This window comes from Hylobates moloch, unplaced genomic scaffold (assembly GCF_009828535.3).
Source record: "Hylobates moloch isolate HMO894 unplaced genomic scaffold, HMol_V3 SCAFFOLD_8, whole genome shotgun sequence".
NCBI lineage: Eukaryota > Metazoa > Chordata > Mammalia > Primates > Hylobatidae > Hylobates > Hylobates moloch.
In genome coordinates, this window is record NW_026652283.1 from 80645710 (window position 1) to 80671547 (window position 25838).

The 25838-nt window shown below is 43.2% G+C and overlaps 1 protein-coding gene across 1 annotated transcript in view; it reads left to right on the forward strand.

Annotated features, from left to right (window-relative positions):
* Positions 1 to 25838, forward strand: part of PRKAR2A (protein kinase cAMP-dependent type II regulatory subunit alpha) — a 94521-nt gene that overhangs the window by 33936 nt on the left and 34747 nt on the right. The window contains exons 2-4 of the mRNA XM_032161629.2: positions 3629 to 3664; positions 18546 to 18598; positions 21972 to 22055. Of these exons, the coding sequence (XP_032017520.1) occupies positions 3629 to 3664; positions 18546 to 18598; positions 21972 to 22055 (173 nt within the window). The remainder of the gene's footprint in view (positions 1 to 3628; positions 3665 to 18545; positions 18599 to 21971; positions 22056 to 25838) is intronic.

Sequence of the window (25838 nt, forward strand, 5' to 3'; positions counted from 1 at the left end):
CTGAAGTGCAGTGGTACAATCATGGCTCATCGCAGCCTCGACCTCCTGGGCTCAATGGATCCCCTACCCCAGCCCCCTGAGTAGCTGGAACTCAAGTGCATGCCACCTCGCCTGGCTAATTTTAAAATTTTTTTTTTTTTTTTTTTTTTTTTTTTTTTTTTTTTTTTAAATTTTTTTTTTTTTTTTTTTTTTTTTTTTTTTTTTTTTTTCTGAGGCGGAGTCTCGCTCTGTCACCCAGGCTGGAGTGCAGTGGCGCGATCTCGGCTCACTGCTATCTCCGCCTCCCGGGTTCACGCCATTCTCCTGCCTCAGCCTCTCCGAGTAGCTGGGACTACAGGCGCCCGCCACCACGCCCGGCTAATTTTTTGTATTTTTAGTAGAGACGGGGTTTCACCGTGGTCTCGATCTCCTGACCTCGTGATCCGCCCGCCTCGGCCTCCCAAAGTGCTGGGATTACAAGCGTGAGCCACCGCGCCCGGCCAATTTTTAAATTTTTTGTAAAGACATGGGATCTTTCTGTGTTGCGCAGGCTGGTCTCAAACTCCTGAGCTCAAATGATCCTCCTGCCTTGGCCTCCCAAAATGCTGAGATTATAAGCATGAGCCACTGCACCCGGCCCCAGGTCAATTCTTATAGGCCCATTGCATTCATTTAAATGGTACTATAACTGTACCAATATTCCCTTAATTTCTTTTTCTAGGCAATTCGTTTCTCCCTTTTGAATATTATATACGATAATGTAGTGATTATGGCATTTGCATATACACATGTATGTACATATGCACATATACACATGTATGTACATATGCACATATACACATGTATGTACATATGCACATATACATATATATGTATTTACTGTCAGCCCTTTGTATCCGTGGGTACCATGCCTGTGGATTTTTAATTTTTTTAATTTTAAAAATTAAAAAAACTTTTTTTAAGAGACAGTTTTACTCTGTCGCCCAGGCTGAAGTGCAGTGTTGCCATCATGCAAATATTTTCAGGAAAAAAAATTCCACAAAGTTCCAAAAAGCAAAACTTGAATTTGCTGTGTCAAGTACTACATTAAATCCACAGGAATGAAGTAGTATATAGGCATATTAGTAGGTATTATAAGTAATCTAGAGATGAGTTAAAGTACACAGGAAGATATGCATAGGTTATATGCAAATACTGTGCTATTTTATATTTTTGAGTATCTTCAGATCTGAGTATCTTCAGATTTTGGTATCCGTGGGGGTCTACGGAACCAATTCCCCATAGATACTGAGGGATGACTGTAGACACAAATATACGTATATATTCATCTATACGTGTGTGTGTGTATGTGTATACACAACACACACATATTTATTTCTCCCCATATGTGAGTTTTGTTTAAAACATATTCCTAGTACTGGAATTGTTGCTGTGTTAAAGGCAGTTTACATTTAAAATTTTGACAAAGGCTGTCAAATTGTCCTTCTCAATGTTAAGATCACTCTGATAAGTGTGAAGAGAATTGATTGGCAATGGGAAAAAAGGTTTGGAGGCTACTGCAAGTCATACAAGCAAGAAATGATGTGCCTCAGACTAGGATGATAGTGGAGATCAAGGTAGGTAGACTGATTTAAGAGATGAAGTGGGAGGGAGAACAGATGGAATTGTGAATGAAGTAGATGTGAGTAGTGAAAGAGGAAGGAGTCTAGAATGACTCAGGTGGATCTGCGACTTCAGCTAGAGTTGCTATGTGAGATGAAGCCTACTTGTCATGGCCAGACCAGATGACTTCGTAGATACTCTGTAACTCTGACATTTTATGATTTTAGAATTTATGACAGCACCCTTATTTATAGATTGAATGAGATCCATATTGAATAGTATCTTTTATAGCGGTAGAGATATAATTTCATTTGATTGGCATTTAGAGAGCAAGCACTGACACATTAAGTCTGTCACTAAGCTATATAGATTTTTTTTTTTTTTTTTTTGAGATGGAGTCTTGCTCTGTCACCGAGGCTGGAGTACAGTGGCACAATCTTGGCTCACCACAACCTCTGCCTCCCAAATTCAAGTGATTCTCCTACCTCAGACTCCCGAGTAGCTAGGATTACAGGAGTGTGCCACCACGCCCAGCTAATTGTTTTTTGTATTTTTAGTAGAGACAGGGTTTCACCATGTTTGCCAGGCTAGTCTCGAACTTCTGACCTCAAATGATCCAGCCACCTCGGCCTCCCAGAGTGCTCCCATTACAATCGTAAGCCACCGCACTTGGCCTAAACTGTATAGATTTTTTCTCATCTCTGGAATCTATTTGTTTTCCTTCTGTTCATAAGCCACACATCTAACCTAAGCCACTACCTTTGTCTATCAACTATAGCCAAAGTGATCTTTATACAATCTAGTTTGCAATGACTCCTTTTCTCCAGGTACTTCATATTGTAACAGAAGTACTATGTCTGCTGCTGATCCACTCACAGGGAACATTTCAAAATGGTTCTGCTTGGCCAGGCGCGGTGGCTCACACCTGTAATCCCAGCACTTTGGGAGGCCAAGGTGGGTGGATCACTTGAGATCAGGAGTTCATGACCAGCCTGGCCAACGTGGCAAAACCCTGTCTCTACTAAAAATACAAAAATTAACAGGCCAGGCACGGTGGCTCACGCCTGTAATCCCAGCACTTTGGGAGGCTGAGGCAGGTGGATCACCTGTCAGGAGTTCAAGACTAGCCTGGCCAACATGGTGAAACTCCATCTCTAAAGAAATACAGGCCAGGCGTGGTGGCTCACGCCTGTAATCCCAGCACTTTGGGAGGCCAAGGTGGGTGGATCACGAGGTCAGGAGATCGAGACCATCCTGGCTGACACGGTGAAACCCTGTCTCTACTAAAAATACAAAACATTAGCTGGGTGTGGTGGCAGCCACCTGTAGTCCCAGCTACTCAGGAGGCTGAGGCAAGAAATTGGCGTGAACCTGGGAGGCGGAGCTTGCAGTGAGCCGAGATCTCACCACCGCACTCCAGCCTGGGCGACAGAGCAAGACTCCGTCTCAAAAAAAAACCAAAAAACAAAACAAAGCCAAAAAAAAAAAAACAAAAAACTAACCCCATCTCTTAAAAAATACAAAAATATAGCCAGGCATGGTGGCAGGCACCTGTAGTCCCAGCTACAGGGGAGGCTGAGGCAGGAGAATGGTGTGAACATGGGAGGCGGAGCTTGCAGTGAGCCAAGATTGCGCCACTGCATTCCAGCCTGGGCTACAGAGTGAGACTCCGTCTCAAAAAAAGAAAAAAAAAAAGAAAAAAAATTTCACTACTTTATATTGTAACATTATCAATAAATTTGGTAGACTTCTTATTCAATTGGAATGATACAAATTAGATGGGATATCGATGTGAGCAGAAATAAAATTGCCAGGTTGAATATATTGAAGGTATAGTTTGTTTTCAAAGAAATACTGTATTTCCTATATTGTCTTAATATTATCACATTGAACAACTATTTGTGATTGAGTGTGGAAGACTATGAACTGACCCACTGCTTGGTTTTGAGGGGCTTAGGTCTATTGTAAAAGACTTTTGCAAAAAGGGAGGATAAAAATGCAGCCTGGTGACATAATAATGACTAAATGTTGCTTCTTTATTTTGCAGTTCCAGTTCCTAGCAGATTTAATAGACGAGTATCAGGTATGTGTTCTATTTCATAACATACTACTAAAATGCTATTTTAAGATAGGAATATATTGAAAAAACAGATATTTTGAATAAAAAGATAAGCTCCCATCACAGAACATTATCTAAAAGTAAAATTACCTCTGGTTTCTTTATTCTGTTTTTATTTTAAGTTCTGAGTATGTATGTACGTATTTTATACTATAATTGGTACAGTTTGTCTCTTTGCATTTATGTCATTACTATTTTTTCATGTTTATAATTACAGCTTCAAAAAATGATTTTTCATATTCCTGTTTCTGGTATTCTGGCTTATGCTGCCATTAACTCTTACATGTACCTTTTTGAGCCACTTGACTTATTTCCTCAGTTTTGGTGCTGGAAGTGGCATTCTCTGGTCAGAGACTGAGCATTGCCTTGGCTTTTTCTGTCTTATTTTTTAGAGAGAGTCCACAGATTAGGCTGCTGGGAGAAAGGCACCCTGTACATGCCTCTTTTCCACCGTTATCTTAATAATATGGAATTTAGATGTAAAATAGTACTTCACATCATTTTATATGGCATTTCTTTTGGTTGTTAAAAAAATGAATGCTGTCCAGGCACAGTGGCTCACACCCGTAATCCCAGCACTTTGGGAGGTCTTGGCGGGCGGATCACGAGGTCAGGAGTTTGAGACCAGTTTGGCTAACGTGGTGAAACCCCATCTCCTACTAAAAATACAAAAAAATTAGCCAGGTGCAGTAGCGTGCCCCTGTAGTCCCAGCTACTTGGGAGGCTGAGGCAGGAGAATCGCTTGAACCCGGGAGGTGGAGGTTTCAGTGAGCCAAGATCACATCACTGCACTCCAGCCTGGGCAACAGAGTGAGACTCTGTCTCACAAAAAAAAAAAAAAAAAAAAGAAAGAAAGAAAAAAAGAATGCTTTCCAAATATGAGAAATCTATTTATATTTTCTTATATGGTACTAGTTTGGTAATATTTTGCCCTTTTATCTGGTATAGTCCATATTATTTAAAAAATAAGTTTGGGTAAACTTTCTATCCAGGTTTTTGACCTTTTGAAATTTTTAGTGCAAAATTTCCCTAGGTGGTTATGCTATTTTTTTAATTGAGTTAGAGATGTTAATATATTACTGAGGCCAGGCACAGTAGCTCACGCCTGTAATCCCAGCACTTTGGGAGGCTGAGGCGGGTGGGTCACAAGGCCAGAGATCGAGACCATCCTGGCTAACACGGTGAAACCCTGTCTCTACTAAAAATACAAAAAATTAGCCGGGCTTGGTGGCGGGTGCCTGTAGTCCCAGCTACTTGGGAGGCTGAGGCAGGAGGATGGCGTGAACCCAGGAAGTGGAGGTTGCAGTGAGCCGAGACTGCGCCACTGCACTCCAGCCTGGGTGACAGAGCGAGACTCTGCCTCAAAAAAAAAAAATATATATATATATATATATATATGTATATATATATATATATGTGACTGATACCTCAAACACAGCTGGACACGTAGGCACTCAGTAAATATTTATTGACTATGCACATCATCTTTTTTTTAAAAAAAAGAAACAATGATTGTTCCTGAGAAGGCTGTCCTTTTTTTCATAGAGCTGGTAAATATATTTTATGAAAGTTTTTCTTAAAGTGTTTGACTTTTTGATAACCCTGGAATTTATTTGGCAGTATAGTGGAATGTTAATGTGTTTTAAAATTGCTAGGCAAGTGGTATGTATCACATTGTTCTTTCATATTTCCTTGTTTTAGGAAGGTTTCTTGATTTGAAATTGTCATCTGACCTATTATAGGGCTAGGAATTGCTTTTCTATCCCTCAATCCTTGTCTTTGAGAAAATCGGCTCATTTATGTTTTCAGAAAGCGTTTGTTATCATTCTACATGAAAATCTGTTGAAAGGAGGTTGAAGAATATGTTACGTTGAGAGAGTCAATATCCTGAGAGTAGGGATTAAGGTTAGTTTGATACCCATGAGCTATTATCTTCCATCTTTGTTCATGTCTGCCCTGCACCTTTTTTTCCTCTGAAAGATTAGTTAAATCCCTTGACATCTGTAGGATAGGTCTGGGAGATGGAGAATATAGTGATACCTCCTCCTGAGGTCACAGTTGGTGTTAGTTTGTGAATTGCTGTTTGGCTCTCTGCCATTGTTCAAATCTTGAACCTTGTAGAAGACTCAGACAAGTACATGGTATTATCCCTCCTCCTTAGATTTTGTAATCTTAGGATTTAAAACCTTTTCATATCATTGAAACGTTAAATAGGGCCGGGTGCAGTGGCTCACGCCTGCAATCCCAGCACTTTGGGAGGCTGAGGCAGGCAGATCATAAGGTCAGGAGATCAAGACCATCTTGGCTAACACAGTGAAACTCCGTCTCCACTAAAAATACAAAAAATTAGCCGGGCGTGGTGGCGGGCGCCTGTAGTCCCAGCTACTCAGGAGGCAGAGGCAGGAGAATGGCGTGAACCCGGGAGGCGGAGCTTGCAGTGAGCCAAGATCACGCCACTGCACTCCAGCCTGGGCAGCAGAGTGAGACTCTGTCTCAAAAAAAAAAAAAAAAAAGAAACGTTAAATGAAAATAAAAGATTTTTCAAAGAATTCAATAGGATGATACAGGAGAGAAAGTATCCTATAATAATATGTAACATTTTTTAAGGGCAGACTGTGTGCTAGGTGCACAGTTTTAAGGACTTTCTAAATGCCTTCCTTGTATCGTTGAATATAATCTTCAAAATAACACTTTGAATGAGGTCCATACCATGATTATCCCCAATTTACAGACGAGGAAACTGGGAACAAAGCAGAGGTTAAGTAACTTGCAATAGGTGAGGTGAGCATATGCCCATAGGTAGCATGGATCCTAAGTACCACCCTTGCTATCTCTAAGGATTCTTTCTTGCACCCTCTGGAACTCTTGGTTAGTCTTCAGCTAAACCCCCCAAATTCTCACCCTGTTCTCTCAGTGCAGCTTTTACTTTCCAGCTGTAGCTGAAGCTTGGCTTGCCCTGTAGGCTTCTCAAACAATGGCTCTTTCCTCTTCTACCTTCCTTGTAACACTGACAGGAAATGGGTGAATGTCTCTATTGATTTTCTTGGCTGCTTCCAGAGCATTCTCTCTCCCTTCTCCCTGAAACCTTCTTAAAACTTCGCATTATGGCTGGCCATCGTGGCTCACACCTGTAATCCCAGCACTTTGGGAGGCTGAGGTGCGAGGATTGCTTGAGCCTAGGAGTTTGAGACCAGCCGGGGCAACACAGTGAGACCCCATCTCTCAAAAAATTTAAAAAAAAATAGCTGGGCATGATGGTGCATGCATGTAGTCCTAGCTGTTCGGGAGGCTGAATTAAGAAGATTGCTCGAGCCTGGGAGGTCAATGCTGCAGTGAGCTCTGATCATTCCACTGTACTCCAGCCTGGGTGACACAGTGAGATTCTATCTCAAAAAAAAATTAAAATTAAACTTAACATTATTATATTTTACCAGCCACTGCTTCTCATTGTTTTAGTCATCTAACAGTCCCCAGGTTGTTCCTTATTTCCACATATAGATGATTCTTCCAATGTCTAGGCTTCCATTCTTTGACCTCCTCTCCTCCAAGGATCTTGTCCTCCAGTTGTCCACCCTGCTTCAGCCACTCATTCCCAACGGTCATACTCTGGTATGACAAGCATTACAACTCTTTGTCATTTCAGTGAGTGGTCCCATTCTGCAACCACTGCCTGCTGTCTTCTCAGCTCCTTTGCTGTCTTACTCAAACCTGGATAACTTGTTGATTCTGCCGTCTTTTTGCTATTCCCCACTTCTTCCTTACTAACCTTAAATTCTTGAGTCAGTGATTATAATCACTCCCTGGCACATATCCTCAATTTGTTTTTCCCTTTTTTTAAATTTAAATTTTTTTTTTTTTTTTTTGAAACAGGATCTCACGCTGTACCCATGTTAGAGTGCAGTGGCATGATCACGGCTCATTGCAGCCTCAACTTCCCAGGCTCCAGTGATCCTCCTGCCTCAGCCTCCTGAGTAGCTGGGACCACAGGTGCACACTACCATGCCTGGCTAATTTTTGTATTTTTAGTAGAGACAGGGTTTCGCCATGTTGCCTAGGCTGGTCTTGAATTCCTGAGCTCAAGCAATCCACTTAGCTTGGCCTTCCAAAGTGCTGGTTTTACAGGAGTGAGCCACCACACCTGGCCTTACTTTTCCCTTTTTATTTGCTTTGCTAAACCGACTTTGTTAAGTTCAATTCTCCACTTCGTGCCTATACCAATAATAGCTGAACCTGATTGGAGGAAAATAGATAGCCTTATTGACTGATCTTACTTTCAGTTCATGATTATTAACTTCTAGTAGGCTCTTGATACCAGCAATCATGCTATGTTCTCATGCTTTTTTTTTTTTAATAAATTTTTTTGAGACAGAGTCTTGCCTTGTCACCCAGGCTAGAGTACAGTGGCACAATCTTGGCTCACTGCAACCTCCACCTCTTGATTTCAAATGATTCTCATGCTTTAGCCTAATTTTTGTATTTTAGTAGAAACGAGGTTTCACCATGTTGGCCAGGCGAGTCTCGAACTCCTGGCCTCAGGTAATCTGCCTGCCTCGGCTTCCCAGCATGAGCCACTGCGCCCAGCCTTTTAAAATAAATTGTAGGCCAGGCACGGTGGCTCACGCCTGTAATCCCAGCACTTTGGGAGGCTGAGGCGGGTGGATCACCTGAGGCCAGGAGTTTGAGAGCAGACTGACCAAGATGGTGAAACCGTGTCTTTACTAAAAATACTAAAAATTGGCCGGGCGTGGTGGCGGGTGCCTGTAATCCCAGCTACTCAGGAGGCTGAGGCAGGAAAATGGCTTGAACCTGGGAAGCGGAGGTTGCAGTGAGCTGAGATTTCGCCATTGCACTCCAGCCTGGGTGACAAGAGCAAGACTCTAAATACATAAACAAACAAATAAATAAATAATAAAGACAGGGTCTCCTTCTATTGCCCAGGCTGGTCTAGAGTGCATTGGTACGATCATAGGTTACTGCAGCCTTGAAATCTTGGGCTTAGGGGATCCTCCTGCCTCAACCTCCCAAGTAGCTGGGACAACAAGTGCACCACCATGCCCAGCTAATTTATTTTTTGTAAAGACAAGGTCTCCCTTTGTTGCTCAGGCTGGTCTCAAACTCCTGGTTTCAAACTATCCTCTTGTCTTGGCCTTCCAATGTTGGGATTACAGGTGTGAGCCACATGCTCCGTGCTTTTTTCACTCTTCTGTTCTCCTAGGTAAGTCTTTCATACTTTCCCCTTCTCAAAACCTCCTATACCTCCTTCCTCATCCTTAGCAGATTATCTTGTTCTCTATTTAACCAAGGAAATAGGAAAACAGAAGAGAATTTCCAGGATCCCATCACCATATCTATTCTTCACTTGCCTATAAGTTTACAGTATCCACCTGTGCTAGATCCCATCCCTTCCTCCTTTTAGCTGTTAGCTCCTCTCCTGCATAATCTTTTATCTTTTAACTCAATTATTCTTTCAGCAAAGAAACATATTGTTGGCTCTATTTCTTAAAAAATAAACTTTTTTTGACTGTTGTTTTCTCTCCAACCTTTTTCTCTCCATACCTTTAAAACAAAACCGCGTGAAGGAGCTGTTTGTATTTGTTGTTTCTAGTTGTTCTACTTCTATTCTGAGATAGAGTCTGGCTCTGTCACCCAGGCTGGAGTGCAGTGGTGTGATCTCGGCTCATTGCTACCTCCACCTCCCAGGTTCAAGTGATTCCTGTACCTCAGCCTCTTGAGTAGCTGGGATTACAGGTGTGCACCACAATGCCTGGCTAATTTTTGTGTTTTTAGTAGAGACAAGGTTTTGCCATGTTTGCCAGGCTGGCCTTGAATGCCTGGCCTCTTAAGCCTATTCTAATCAGACTTTTTTTTTTGTCCTTTTAAGCTCAGTGGTAAAAATCTAATCAGACTCTTGCTTCTGTATCTCACCAAAATTATCTTTGCTGTTTGCTCACTCACATTCTTCAGACCTTCATTTAAAGGACACCTTTTTCAGGCTGGGCGAGGTGGCCTGTAATCCCACCACTTTGGGAGGCCAAGGCGAGTGGATCACTTGAGGTCGGGAGTTTGAGATCAGCCTGGCCAACATGGTTGAAACCCTGTCTCTACTAAAAATAAAAATTTGGCCAGGTGCGGTGGCTAACACCTGTAATCCCAACACTTTGGGAGTCCAAGGTGATGGATCACCTGAGGTCAGGAGTTTGAGACTAGCCTGGCCAACATGGTGAAACCCCATCTCTACTAAAAATACAAAAATTAGATGGTCATGGTGACAGGCGCCTATAATCCCAGCTACTGAGGAGGCTGAGGCAGGAGAATCGCTTCAACCCGGGAGGCAGAGTTTGCAGTGAACCAAGATTGCACCGTTGCACTCCAGCCTGGGTGACAAGAGTGAAATTCTTTTTTTTTTTTTCCAGCTCACTGCAACTCCGGGTCCTCCATTCTCTGCCTCATCTCGAGGACTGGGACAGGCCCGCCACCATATCCCGCTTTTTTGAGACGGCGTCTCGCTCTGTCCCCCAGGCTGGAGTGCAGTGGCGCATCTCGGCTCACTGCAAGCTCCGCCTCCTGGGTTAACGCCATTCTCCTGCCTCAGCCTCCCGAGTAGCTGGGACTACAGGCGCCCGCCAACATGCCCGGCTAAATTTTTTGTATTTTTAGTAGAGACGGGGTTTCACCGTGTTAGCCAGGATGGTCTCGATCTCCTGACCTCGTGATCTGCCCGCCTCGGCCTCCCAAAGTGCTGGGATTACAGGCTTGAGCCACCGCGCCCGGCCCCGGCTAATTTTTTTGTATTTTTAGTAGAGACGGAGTTTCACCGTGGTCTCGATCTCCTGACCTCGTGATCCGCCCGCCTCGGCCTCCCAAAGTGCTGGGATTACAAGCGTGAGCCACCGCGCCCGGTGACAAGAGTGAAATTCTGTCTCAAAAAAATTAAATAAATAAATAAATACACAAAATTAGCTGGGCATGATGGCACATGCCTGTATCCCAGCTTCTTGGGAGGCTGAGGCAGGAGAATCACTTGAACTCTGGAGACGGAGGTTACAGTGAACCGAGATTGTGCTATTGCACTCCAGCCTGGGCAACAAGTATGAAACTCCGTCTCAAACAAAAAAATACAAAAATTAGCTGGGCTGAGGCAGGAGAATCTCTTGAACCCAGGAGACAAAGGTGGCAGTGAGTTGAGATCGCACCACTGCACTCCAGCCAGCGCTATAGAGCAAGACTCAGTCTCAAAATAAAATAAAATAAAACAAAATAAAATAAAATAAAGCTGGGCATGGTAACTCATGCCTGTAATCCCAGCACTTTGGGGAGGCTGAGATGGGCCGGTCACCTGAGGTCGGGAGTTTGAGATCAGCCTGGCCAACATTGTGAAACCCCGTCTCTACTAAAAATACAAAAATTTGGCTGGGCATGGTGGCTCACACCTTTAATCCCAGCACTTTGGGAGGCTGAGGTGTAATTACAAAGTGTAATCCCAGCACTTTGGGAGGCTGAGGTGTGTGGATCACCTGAGGTCAGGAGTTTAGCTGGGTATGGTGACAGGTGCCTGTAATCCCAGCAACTTGGGAGGCTGAGGCAGGAGAATCACTTGAACCTGGGAGGCAGAGGTTGCCGTGAGCCAAATCCCGCCATTGTACTCCAGCCTAGGCAACAAGAGCGAAACTCCATCTCAAAAAATAAAAATACAAAAATTAAGCCAGTGTGGTGGCCCACGCCTGTAATCCCAGCTACTTGAGAGGCTGAGACACGAGAATCACTTGAACCCAGGAGGCAGTTTGCAGTAAGCCAAGATTGCGCCACTGCACTCCATTCTGGACGAGTGAGACTGTCCGCCCCAGCCAACAAAAAGAAAAGCCGTGCCTGGCTGGGCACGGTGGCTCATGCCTATAATCCCAGCACTTTGGGAGGCCGAGGCGGGTGGATCACGAGGTCAGGAGATTGAGACCATCCTGGCTAACACGGTGAAACCCCGTCTCTACTAAAAATACAAAAAAAATAGCCGGGTGTGGTGGCGGCTGCCTGTAGTCCCAGCTACTTGGGAGGCTGAGGCAGGAGAATTGCTTGAACCTGGGAGGTGGAGGTTGCAGTGAGCCAAGACTGCCATTGCACTCCAGCCTGGGCAACAGAGTGAGACTCCATCTCAAAAAACAAAACAAATAAAAACCTCCTTTGTCAAAAAAAAGCCCAACTTATATTTATTAAATACATGTTAAACATCAAAGCACATTAATCAGAAATGTGTGTATTGGCATCATGCCACATTTAGGAACAGAATATTTTGACTCTAGTGATGACTGTGACAGGCAGCAGAACAGTCCACTGAGAACCTGGTGTCATGTCAGTCACCCCACTTCTTTATTGCAGGTGCTCTTCAGCAGACATCCCTGCCCTTTAAGGCTTATGTGCTTACTATATAATAAAATACTGATTTTTGTCTTTATATTCTTTCATAGTATGCAATATTTTTTTCATCTATAGCTACTTTCAGCTGAAATATTACTAAGTATTGCTTAAAATAATTTAGAAATCCAGTGTTGTGGACTAATTGGTTCCCCCAAATTCATGTATTGAAGTCCTAACCCCAATGTGATTATATTTTTGAGATAGAGCCTTTAAAGAGGTAATGAAGGTAAAATGAGGTCATAGGGTAGAATCCTAATCTAATAGGGCTGATGTCCTTCTAAGTGATCCTCCCATCCAGGCCTCCCAAAGTATTGGGATTACAGGTGTAAGCCACCATGCCTAGCCACTGTATTGCTATTTTAATCTTCATTTCCTGTAGGTCTTGAGTATTTCATGACACACAATATAATGTTTGAGGTTGCATAGGGGATCACACAGATTCTGGACCTTCTCCAGGTAACTTGTGTACTGAGGCAAGCAGCCAGATGTGCAGAACCCTTGGGGCAGCAACAATCAAGTAGGTACTGTAAAATGGATTTTTTCCTAGAAAATAAAGGAAGTAATTTAGGACTAGGACTAAGGAGAAGTAAAGAGATTGAGGGGATCAGAGGAAGAGGGCAAAGGGAGGTAAGTCCAGGGTTCAAAAGAAAAGGGAGGCTGGATTTGAGGGCTCATGCCTGTAATCCCAGCATTTTGGGAGACAGAGGTGGGTGGATCACCTAAGGTCTGAGGTGGGTGGATCACCTAAGGTCAGGAGTTTGAGACCAGCCTGGCCAATATGGTAAAAGCCCATCTCTACTAAAAATATAAAAATTAGCCAGGTGTGGTGGTGTGCGCCTGTAATCCTAGCTACTCGGGAGGCTAAAACGGAATTGCTTGAACCCAGGAGGCAGAGGTTGCAGTGAGCCAAGATCCAAGATTGTACCACTGCACCACTGCACTCCAGCCTGGGCGATAGAGTGAGACTCCATCTCAAAAAAAAGGAAAAAAAGGACATTATGCTAACTGAAATAAGCCAGGTATAGAAGGACAAATACTGCATTATTCTACTGATATGTGGTATTGTGGTATCTAAAATAAATTAATCAAGGCCAGGTGCAGTGGCTCATGCCTATAATCCCAACACTTTGGAAGGCTGAGGCAGGAAAATTGCTTGAAGCCAGGAGTTTGAGACCAGTTTGGGCAACATAATGGGACCTTGTCTCTACAAAATAAATTAAATAAAATAGTCAAATTCAGGCCGGGTGCAGTGGCTCATGCCTGTAATCCCAGCACTTTGGGAGGTATTTGGGAAGTGCATGGAGTTTCCATGCACTCCCTGGGTGCACCACCCTCCAGGAACCTTCATGTATTCAGCTATCTGGAAGTTCTGTTGTGAACTTAAAAACTTGTTATCAGGGTAGCTCTCATGTTAAGTGTTCTTACTGTAATAAAGAAAGAAATAAACAATAGGAAAGGGAAGAAAACTTAAAACCAGGTTTGAAAAATTGAAGCATAATGTTTTTCCACAAATAGAAACATATTGACAATTTTAATGGAAACTTTTTGTTTAAATAATAACATTTATTTTGCATCTGAAAAATAATCAGTGTTGCATCTGAAAATGTGAAGACTAATTAACATTTGCTGCCTCAGTTATGTAAATGCCTAAAAATATTAAAATGAGCTAAGTTGCCAAAGTACTTTCTTCCAAAATTGGAGGAAAAGCAAGCCTAGGAATAGCCCAAGATTGTGTCATTATCAGTAAAATTCTATCAGTCTCATCACTGAAGGCTTATTTTTTTAAACTTTTCAATGAAATATGTGTATGAAAGATTTCATACACGAAAGGGCTGGGCGCAGTGGCTCACGCCTATAATTCCAGCACTTTGGGAGGATCACTTGAGGCCAGGAGTTCGAGACCAGCCTGGCCAACATGATGAAACCCCATCTGTACTAAAAATACAAAAATTAGCTGGGCCTGGTGGTGTGCACCTATAATTCCAGCTACTTAGGAGGCTGAGGCACGAGAATCACCTGAACCTGGGAGGCTGAGGTTGCAGTGAGCCGAGATTGTGCCACTGCATACCAGCATGGGTGACAGAGTGTGAGACTCTCAAAAAAAAAAATTAAAAAGGAAGATTTCATGCACAAAAGTAGAGAAAGTTAGTATAATACCCATATACCCATTTATTTCCTGAAATGAAGTTTTTTTTTAATGTATTATTCTAAGTAGTTGTTTTGAACTCTTAGACCAAGGAGTAGCAATTGGAATACACTGAATTAAGGTCAAATATGAGAATATTTCTGAAGCAGAATTTGATGTATTCATTGGACAAGAGGTGAGAGAAGAAAGTCTGATTAATTCCAAATTTCTAGTTTAGAAAATTAGTCTGATAATGGCATTAATCAAGAGCACAGAGAACCAAGAAACTTGAAGTTTGACATAGTGTCTGGTTAGATGCCCTTGATGCAGCTTCCCCAGTTTCCTACCAGAATACCCATGATGCAAAAAGTGACAATAGAAATGTCTAGGAGGCTGGGCATGGTGGCTCACACTTGTAATCCCAGCACTTTGGGAGGCCGAGGCCAGAGGATCACCTGAGGTCAGGAGTTCGAGACCAGCCTGGCCAATATGGCGAAACTCCATCTTTATTAAAAATACAAAAATTAGCTGGGCGTGGTGGCGGGCACCTGTAATCCCAGCTGCTCAGGAGGCTGAGGCAGGAGAATTGTTTGAACCTGGGAGGCAGAGGTTGCGGTGAGCCAAGATGACGCCATTGCACTCCAGACTGGGCAACGAGCAAAACTGTGTCTCAGAAAAGAAAACAAGAAATGTCTAGGAACTAAGAAAGGTGTCTGCCTTAATCATTAGGGAAGAACTGAGATAATGCACCCTGGCCTTATCTCCTGGAAACAAAAATGCTTGGAGAAAGATAGTGAGTCATTACCTATATCCCATTGTTACTTTCCTGGCTTAGTAACCCAAGTCCCACACTAGCCAGAAACTGGGCCAGCCCTCTGCAGAGCATCACTTAATGCTATTTCAGGGACTAGAATGGTGTATCTTTTCTTACTCTGTCCCCCCTAATTTTTCTCTTGTCTGTTTTAGGATACAAGGTCCCTGTTGGGCACTTGGTATCGATGGCATTACTGCACAAGTGGCATGGGCCACACAAATAGAGTATTATTTGCTAAGGCAGGGATGGGAGAGTCCTGGGTATAGGACACAATGGAAGGCATCATTTCTCAGATCTTTTATTGGTTTGGAGAATCGGTGAGTAAAGGGAAGCTGGAGTGTAGCTAGAACAGGACTGCAGTGAGTGTCTCTAAGAAACTGGGAAATAACTGGGAGTGGGGCTGGGCATGGTGGATCACTTGAGGTCAGGAGTTCAAGACCAGCCTGGCCAACATGGTGAAACCCCATCTCTACTAAAAATATAAAAATCAGCTGGGTGTGGTGGCTTGCACTTGTAGCCCCAGTTACTCGGGAGGCTGAGGCAGGAGAATCACTTGAACCTGGGAGGCAGAGTTTGCAGTGAGCTGAGATCATGTCAACTGCACTACAGCCTGGGCAAGACAGCAAGACTCTGTCTCAAAAAATAATAATAATAAATAAAAATAAATAAATTGGGAGTGGCATGTATCAGCCTGTCCCGTAGTTGTAGACACATGGAGTCTTTTAGCCATCACACATAGATTGAGAGTAGGGTCAAGAACTGTTTGTTGGCCGGGTGCGGTGGCTCATGCCTGTAATCCCAGCACTTTGGGAGGCCGAGGTGGGCTCATCATGAGGTCAGGAGATCGAGACCATCCTGGCTAACACGGTGAAACCCCGTCTCTACTAAAAATACAAAAAATTAGCCAGACGTGGTGGCGGGTGTCTGTAGTCCCAGCTACTCGTGAGGCTGAGACAGGAGAATGGCGTGAACCCGCGAGGCGGAGCTTGCAGTGAGCCGAGATCAAGCCACTGCACTCCAGCCTGGGCGACAGAGCAAGACTCCATCTCAAAAAAAAAAAAACTGTTTGTTGCCTATTAACAGCTGATAAATAAATCCTAATAAACAATACAGGGCCTATGAGTGAACTCAGCTGGTTAAGGATATAAGAGGAGTGAAGACTAGAAAGGGCTACTACAAAATGCTCAGTAAAGTATAAGAAATCATTGCACTTATGAATTCTGAGCAAAAAGCTAAGGATAAAATTGGCTGAGATGAAACAGAAAATGGGTATGATAAGATTGTAAGGAAACTAAAAAAAAATGAGCAAGAATTAAATACATAAAAAGAGTTGGCCGGGCGTGGTGGCTCATGCCTGTAATCTCAACACTTTAGGAGGCCAAGATGGGCAGATCACTTGAGGTCAGGAGTTCGAGACCAGCCTGGCCAACATGGCAAAAAAAAAAAAAAAAAACCCTGTCTCTACTAAAAATATAAAAATTAGCACTTGTAATCCCAGCTACCTGGGAGGCTGAAGCAGGAGAATCACTTGAACCTGGGAGGTGGAGGTGGAGGTGGCAGTGAGCCAAGATCACACCACTGCACTCCAGCCTGGGTGACAGCGTGAAGCTCTGTCTTGGGAGCGGGCGGGGCAAACTGTAGAGAAAGCAAAAAGAGCAAAGTTGTAAGGGTAGAAATATGTGATGGAGGTTAGCTGGGAAGAAAGGACAGTTGTTAAAGGAGCTGAAATAGAGAACAGAACCAACATAATAATTATCCTAAAACCCAGAACAAATGGAACCAAGATAATAATGGTAATAGTTCAAGTTGCCTCCTTACTGTGCCTGACACCTGTCTACTTGAATCCTTACAACAGTCTTCAGAGAGAAGTCACCACTGTTCATGCCATTATGCAGAGGAAGGGTGGACACAGGCAATAAATTACCTCTGGTCACACAGCTATTACAGATCACTGATGATTTATTAGAAGAAAGCTTTTCCCAGCTGTAATGGCCTGTATTGTGAAGAGGGAGTAGGTTTGCTGCATTCTGAGAAACAGTAATCACAACTAGTTCATTCTTGGTAAAACAGTTTTCTTAGTAAGTACAAAACTGTTTATTCAGTAGATAATTTATTGTCTCTTTGCAAATAACACATGGGATGAGATTTTAAAATAATGATTTGTGTTGATATCTCCATTTCTAATTCTTCCTCCAGTCTATATTTGTATCCCCCTTCTCACCAGTAAAAAAATGTGTGTTTGTTTATTTACTCCCTACAATAATACACATAGAAGAGTTTTGGAATTACAGGTCGGGCGCGGTGGCTCACGCCTGTAATCCCAGCACTTTGGGAGGCCGAGGCGGGTGGTTGAGGTCAGGAGATCGAGACCATCCTGGCTAACACGGTGAAACCCCGTCACTACTAAAAATAAAGAAAATTAGCCTGGCATGGTGGCAGGCGCCTGTAGTCCCAGCTACTCTGGAGGCTGAGGCAGGAGAATGGTGTGAACCCGGGAGGCGGAGCTTGCAGTGAGCAGAGATCACGTCATTGCACTCCAGCTTGGGTGACAGAGTGAGACTCCCTCTCAAAAAAAAAAAAAAAGTTTCCTCAGAGAAGTTTCATTCCTTTCCCTATCCCTTCTTTCCTGTTTCTTTCTATACACTAGGAAAATAATTTCATTACTTTCCAGTTTATTCTTCCCAAATTGTTTCCTTTTGGAAAAATTAACCGGTAAAAGTATATTATATTTATTTTCCCTCCATTCTTAGCTCTCCTTTCTCATGGAAGTCCTTTCTTCTGCAAGGGATAGCATATATCACCTTGCTTTTTTTCCCCTTATGTCTCCCACAACTTACTCTCTTTTCATTTTTTTTGAGACAGAGTCTCATTCTGTCAACCAGGCTGGAGTGCAGTGGCATGATCTCGGCTCACTGCAACCTCCGTCTCCCAAGGTCAAGCGCTTCTGCTGCCTCAGCCTCCTGAGTAGCTGGGACTACAGGCGCACACCACCACGCCCAGCTAATTTTTGTATTTTTAGTAGAGACGGGGTTTCACCATGTTGGCCAGGATGGTCTTGATCTCTTGACCTCATGATCCATCTGCCTCAGCCTCCCAGAGTGCTGAGATTATAGGCGTGAGCATTTATATTATATATCAGGTGGTTATACATCAGGTGGATCACCTGATGTCAGAAGTTTGAGAGCAGCCGGACCAACATGGTGAAACCCCGTCCCTACTAAAAATACAAAATTAGCCGGGCATGGTGGTGCATGCCTGTAATCCCAGCTACCTGGGAGGCTGAGGCAAGAGAATCGCTTGAACCTGGGAGATGGAGGTTGCGAGCTGAGATTGTGCCACTGTACTCCAGTCTAGGCAACAAGAGCAAAACTCTGTCTCAAAAAAAAAAAAAAGAAAAGAAAACAGTGAATAAAAGAAAATTGAGTTCACTTCCTATTTTTCGTAAAGCCACACATCTGTTAAATTCATTCTTTTTGTTTTTTTCTCTCCAATTTTAGTCTGTGCTGAGACCTATAACCCTGATGAGGAAGAGGAAGATACAGATCCAAGGGTAAGACCCAAAGCAAAGATGTTAGGTAGAATTGTTCTATTTCTCATTAACTCCCCTTCTCTACATACCAAAAACTCATCATGCTAATAATTAAGTACAAATTAAAATATCAGTGAAGTGACATTTTTAATCTAACAAATTGAAAGCTGCTCTGGTTGAGGGTATGTGAGCAATGCCTAGCTGTAGCTGTCAGAAGCCTTAAACAGGCTGGGCATGGTGGCTCACACCTGTAATCCGAACACTGAGAGGCTGAGGCAGGAGGATCGCTTGAGGCCAGGAGTTCAAGACCAGCCTGGACAATAGAGCAAGACCCCATCTCTGTGGGAAAAAAAAAAATAGCTGGTTTGGTGGCATGTGCCTGTATTCACAGCTGCTTAGGAGCCTGAGGCAGAAGAATTGCTGCTTGAGTCTAAAAAAAAAAAAAATGCTGGGCATGGTGGCTCACACCTGTAATCCCAGCACTTCGGGAGGTTGAGGTGGGAAGATCACTTGAACCCCAGGAGCTGAGACTAGCCTGGGCAATGTAGTTAGACCTCATTTCTATTAAAAAAAAAAAAAAAATTAACAACAACAAGCCTTAAATACTTACAGTCAGGCCAACTGATTTAGCATTTACCTAAAGGAGAATTTATCCCCAATGAAAGTTGGATCCTTCTTGAGGATGTACAAATGGAGTTTATCATAGTATTATAACAATGAAAAATGGAAACAACCTAAATGACCCAAAATATGGGATTACCAGGGCCTAAATTATGGTACATTCAAATGAAGAGAATCTGTAGCCATTGAAAGTGATGGTACAGGACTGTATGTAATGGCATGGGATGTATGTTTGTGTGAGGTGCATTTTATAGAGCATTTTGTAAATTAAAAAATTTGAAATAGATATATTTATTTGTATGTATGTATGTATATATAGAAAATTCTGTCTGGAAGGGTATACCCCGGATGTAAACAGTGGTTGTGGCAAGACCATGTTTGATTTTTGGGTGCTTTTTAAAAAAAAAAAACAAAAAACTTAGTTTTTTAAACTTCTGTACAATTGACATAAATTACTTTTGTTTGTTTGTTTTTGAGACAGAGTCTCGCACTGTCGCCCGGGCTGGAGTGCAGTGACGTGAATTCGGCTCACTGCAACCTCCGTCTCCTGGGTTCAAGTGATTCTCCTGCCTCAGCCTCCCAACATAAATTACTTTTATGAGGGCATGTATGAACTATCATTTTTAAAAGATTGATGTTATAGGTTGGGTGTGGTAACTCACGCCTGTAATCCCAGCACTTTGGGAGGCCAAGGCGGGTGGATCACCTGAGGTCAGGAGTTCGAGACCAGCCTGGCCAACATGGTGAAACCTCGTGTCTACTAAAATACAAAAATTAGCTGGGCGTGGTGGCAGGCGCCTGTAATCCCAGCTACTCGGGAGGCTGAGGCAGGAGAATCGCTTGAACCCGGGAGGCCAAGGTTATGGTGAGCTGAGATCATGCCACTGCACTCCAGCCTGGGCGACAGAGTGAGACTCCATCTCAAAAAAAAAAAAAAAAAAGGTTGCTGTTACAAAAACCTTTAGTGGACCAGGCACGGTGGCTTACGCCTGTAATCCCAGCACTTTGGGAGGCCGAGGTGGGCGGATCACAAGGTTAGGAGTTTGAGACCAGCCTGACCAATATGGTAAAACCCCATCTCTACTAAAAATACAAAAATTAGCCAGGCGTGGTGGTGCCCGCCTGTAATCCCAGCTACTCAGGAGGCTAAGGCAGGAGAATCACTTGAACCTGGGAGGTGGAGGTTGCAGTGAGCCAAAATCGTGCCACTGCACTCCAACCTGGGCGACAGAGCGAGACTCCATCTCAAAAAAAAAAAAAACAAAAAACTTTAGTGATCTATTATGTTACCCTTAAATCAAGTTACCCTTAAAATGAGTAACTTAGGAAAGATTTCTGAAGTATTCTAATAAATGCTACCATTTTTGTGAATGTAAAAATCATTAGATTAATTTTTTTATTCTAGTTATTGTAAGATTATTGATGACTGTAAAACAGTTTTTTCTAATTTAATATCACAAATTTAAAATACTTAACACTCTCTTTTTTTTTTTTTTTTTTTTTTTTTTTTTGAGACAGAGTTTTGCTCTTGTTGCCCAGGCTGGAGTGCAATGGCGTGATCTTGGCTCACTGCAACCTCCGCCTACTGGGTTCAAGCGATTCTCCTGCCTCAGCCTCCCGGGTAGCTGGGATTACAGGCATGTGCCACCATGCCCGGCTAATTTTGTATTTTTAGTAGAGGTGGGTTTCTTCATGTTGGTCAGGCTGGTTTCGAACTCCTGACCTCGTGATCCGCCCACCTTGGCCTCCCAAAGTGCTGGGATTACCTGGGATTACAGGAGTGAGCCACCATGCCCAGCTTTTTTTTTTTTTTTTTTTTTTTTGAGGCAGAATCTTGCTCTGTCACCAGGCTACAGTGCCGTGGTACGATCTTGGCTCACTGCAACCTCCAACTCCCTGGTTCAAGCGATTCTCCTACCTCAGCGTCCCGAGTAGCTAGGATTACTGGCATGCGCCACCATGCCCAGCTAATTTTATATTTTTAGCAGAGACGGGGTTTATCCATGTTGGTCAGGCTGGTCTCAAACTCCTGACCTTGTGATTCGCCTGCCTCGGCCTACCAAAGTGCTGGGATTACAGGCGTGAGCCACCACGCCTGGCCCTTTTTTTTTTTTTGAGACGGAGTCTCGCTGTCAGCCAGGCAGGTGTGCAATTGCACGATCTCGGCTCACTGCAACCTCCGACTCCATGGTTCAAGCGATTCTCCTACCTCAGCCTCCTGAGTAGCTGGGATTACAGGCATGCGCCACCACGCCCAGCTAATTTTTCTATTTTTAGTAGAGATGGGGTTTTACCACGTTGGCCAGGATGGTCTCCATCTCCTGACATCGTGATCTGCCTGCCTCGGCCCCCCAAAGTGTTGGGATTATAGGCATGAGCCACCTCACCCGGCCAACACTTTTAACATCTATTATTTCTGGTCAGATTAAAAGATGTACTTTTTTTTTTTTTTTTGAGTAGATGCTCAATATTTGTTTAATGAACAAATTTATAACCCTCTGCTTTATGGATGAAGATCCTGAGACTCCCAGGGAATAGCTGACTTGCTGCCAGCCACGTAGTCGGCAGGTGGCTTCAGGGTTGGTGCTTTTTCACCCCTATGTTACATTGCCCCTCGACCTTCAGCATGCAGCTTGATATTTATGTAAAATTAAAATTACAGAAACCATGCTCTTTATTTTTCCCAATTTTTGGAGAAAGAAATTTACCAATCTTTAAGTGGTTATTTTAAAATGGAGTAAAACAGTTTCCATGGTTTTGTTTGGATTGGCAGGTGATTCATCCTAAAACTGATGAACAGAGATGCAGACTTCAGGAAGCTTGCAAAGATATTCTCCTTTTCAAAAATCTTGATCAGGTAACATTGATTTCTAAAGTATTTTTATTATAATGATCTTTTAGCTTTGCTCTTATTTGTCACTTAAACTTTAATTTTTAGCATCCTAGCCACAGCCGTATTAAGCATAAAACCTTAGATTCATCTTACGTACAAATGTTTTCATTGTATTGACCACTTTAACCCAGACATGATCTTTCAGATGCCTTTTAGTGCAGTAGTCCCCCTTATCCTTGGTTTTGCTTTCCAGGGTTTCAGTTACCCATAGTCAATGACAGTCCAAAAATACTAAATGGAAAATTCCAGAAATAATTCCTAAGTTTTAAAAGGCATGCCATTCCGAGTAGTGTGATGAATCTCATGCTGTCCTGCTCTACTGCCACCCAGAACACAAATCATCACTTTGTCCCAGTGTATTCATGCCATATATGCCACCTGCCCATTAGTCACTTAGTCACCATATAGCAGTACTCATATTCATGTAACCCTTATTTTACTTAATAATGGCCCCAAAGCACAAGAGAAGCAATGCTGGCAATTCGGATATGCCAAAAAGAAGCCATAAAATGCTTCCTTTAAGTGAAAAGATGAGAGAAACTTAAGGAAGGAAAGGAAGAAAGAGAGAGAGAGAAAAGAAAGAAAAGAGAGGGAGAGAGGGAGAGAGAAAGAGAAAGGAAGAGAAAAAGAAAAGGAAGGAAGGAAGGAAACAAAAGGAAGGGAGGGAGAGAGAGAGGGAGGCAGAAAGAAATTGTATGCTGAGGTTGCAAAGATCTATGGTAAGAATGAATCTTCTGGCTGGGTGTGGTGGCTCATGCCTGTAATCCTTAGCACTCTGGGAGGCCGAGGTGGGTGGAGTTCAAGACCAGCCTGGCCAACAGTGAAATTCCATCTCTACTAAAAATACAAAAATCAGCCAGGTGTGGTAGTGTGCACCTGTAATCCCAGCTACTCAGGAGGCCGAGGCAGGAGAATTGCTTGAATCCAGGAGGCGGAAGTTGCAGTGAGCTGAGATCGCACCATTACACTCCAGCCTGGGTAACAGAGCAAGACTCCGTCTCAAAAAAAAAAAAAAAAAAAAAAAAAGAATAAGAATGAATCTTCTATCTGTGAAACTGTGAAGAAGGAAAAAGAAATTTACGCTAGTTTTGCTGTTGCACCTCGAACCGCACAAGTTACAGCCACAGTGCATGTTAAGTACTTGGTTAAGATGGAAAAGGCATTACATTTGTGGGTGGAACAGAAACGTGTTCCAATTGACAGCAGTAGGGTTCAACACTATCTGTGGTTTCAGACATCCACATATCCCCTTGGAACATATTCCCCATGGATAAAGGGAGGACTGCTGTATTTTTCTGAGCTGCTTTGGCACTTTCTCCAAAACAATACTGATAATTTGAAGAGCATGCAGTTTTGTCATGTTGCAAGGAAATGCTCAGATTTGCATGACCCTGGCTTAGTTTGGAGGGTCTGAATTTGTCCTACAAAGAGATTGATTTTTCTGAAGATGCTGGTATGTAGTTCCCTTCATTGATAATAGTTAACCCACTAGCTTACCACAGTGTGTGATAAGTGCTTCTTAGGAATGGTGTGTTTCTGCAGGGCCTAGCATAGGATCTATGACCTGGACCTGTCCTCCCTCTCTTGGTGGTAGAAATAAAGAACAAGGGCTACCTCCTGATAGGTGTCCTAGTACATTTGGGCTGCTATAACAAAATACCATAACCTGGGTGGTTTATAAACAGTGGAAATTTCTCACAGTTCTGGAGTCTGGGAAATCCAGGCTCAAGGTGCCAGCAGATTTGGTGCCTGATCAGGAGCCTGCTTCCTGGTTCATAGATAACCATCTCTGTGTGTTCTCACATGGTGGAAGGAGGGAGGGAGCTCTCAGGGTTTCCTTTATAGGGAACTAGTCCCATTCAGGATCCAGTCACTCTCCAAAGGCCTTACCTTCTAATACCATCACACTGGGAGTCAGGTTTTAACATGAAATTTTGGGGTGACATAAACATTTAGTTTATAGTAACAGAGAATCTTCAGATTTCCTATTTCTTCTCTACTGTTTCTTCTCTACTTTGAAGGCCACACATTAAAAGAATGAGGCCAGGAATGGGGGCTCATGCCTGTAATCCCAGCACTTTGGGAGGCCGAGGCAGGCAGATCCTTTGAGGTCAGGAATTCAAGACCAGTCTAGCCAACATGGTGAAACCCCGTCTCTACTAAAAATACAAAATTTGGCAGGGCACGGTGGCTCACACCTGTAATTCCAGCATTTTGGGAGGCCGAGGTGGGCGGATCACAAGGTCAAGAGATGGAGACCATCCTGGCCAACATGGTGAAACCCCGTCTCTACTAAAAATACAAAAATTAGCCGGGCGTGGTGGCGCGCACCTGTAGTCTCAGCTACTCGGGAGGCTGAGGCAGGACAATTACTTGAACTGGGGAGATGGAGGTTGCAGTGAGCTGAGATCATACCACTGAACTCCAGCCTTGGCAACAGAGTGAGATTCCATCTCAAAAAAGTTAAAAATTTAAAATTAAAAAAATTTAAAAATTTAAAACCACATGAATGGCTAAGGTGCTAGGCCTATTGAGGAGTCCCAGAATGTGCAGAGACAGGAAGGCTGGAATTACATTGCCTCTGTTACCCAGCTCCTACCAAAAAGGCTTCTGAAGACATTTCCACAGCCCTCCTTAGGAATCTGGGCTGGTCAGATACGAGCTTACAATGCATCAGTCAAAGGAGTTAACTAACCTTGGTGTCTGTAAACCAGACTAATAACCGTGTGGTTTACAGTAATAGCCAGAGCTTTACTCAGAGCTTGTTAGTTTGAGACTGAATGAGACAAGGACCATGAGCTCAAGGAAAGGCTGGTTGTGAGAAACAGTAGTCTGTGTTAGCTGTTTTCCCTGGAAGACCCATCCATGTAAATGGAAAAGGGGCTTGCTTCTTTATCTGTGAATAAAACCTCTTGTAAATTTTATACCATTAAATTTACTATAAGGAAAGTTTCTATGTCAATCTAATATTCAGTTTTCTTAGAGTTGGAGAATACCATTTTAGTGTTGAAAAGTTATAACTTGGACGGGCACAGTGGCTCATTCCTGTAATCCCAGCACTTTGGGAAGCCAAGGAGGGAGGATCATCTGAGGTCAAGAGTTTGAGACCAGCCTGGCCAACATGGTGAAACCCCATCTCTACTAAAAATACAAAAATTAGCTGGGCATGGTGGCAGGTGCCTGTAATCCCAGCTACTTGAGAGGCTGAGGCAGAAGAATCTCTTGAACCCAGGAGGCGGAGTTTGCAGTGAGCTAAGACCGCACCATTGCACTACAGCCTGGGCAGTAAGAGTGAAACTCCATCTGAATAAATAAATAAATAAATAAATAAATAAATAAATAAATAATTACTTTTCTCGGCCGGGCGCGGTGGCTCACACCTGTAATCCCAGCACTTTGGGAGGCTGAGGCGGACGGATCACGAGGTCAGGAGATCGAGACCATCCTGGCTAACACGGTGAAACCCCGTCTCTACTAAAAACACAAAAAATTAGCCGGGCGTGTTGGCGGGCGCCTGTATTCCCAGCTACTCGGGAGGCTGAGGCAGGAGAATGGCATGAACCCAGGAGGTGGAGGTTGCGGTGAGCCGAGATCGCGCCACTGCACTCCAGCCTGGGGGACAGAGAAAGACTCCGTCTCAAAAAAAAATAAATAAATAAAAAATAATTACTTTTCTCAATAATGTCTTTTTTCTGTTAGAGGATCCAGTCCAGGATCCCATGTTAGATTTAGCAGTTATTTCTTCTT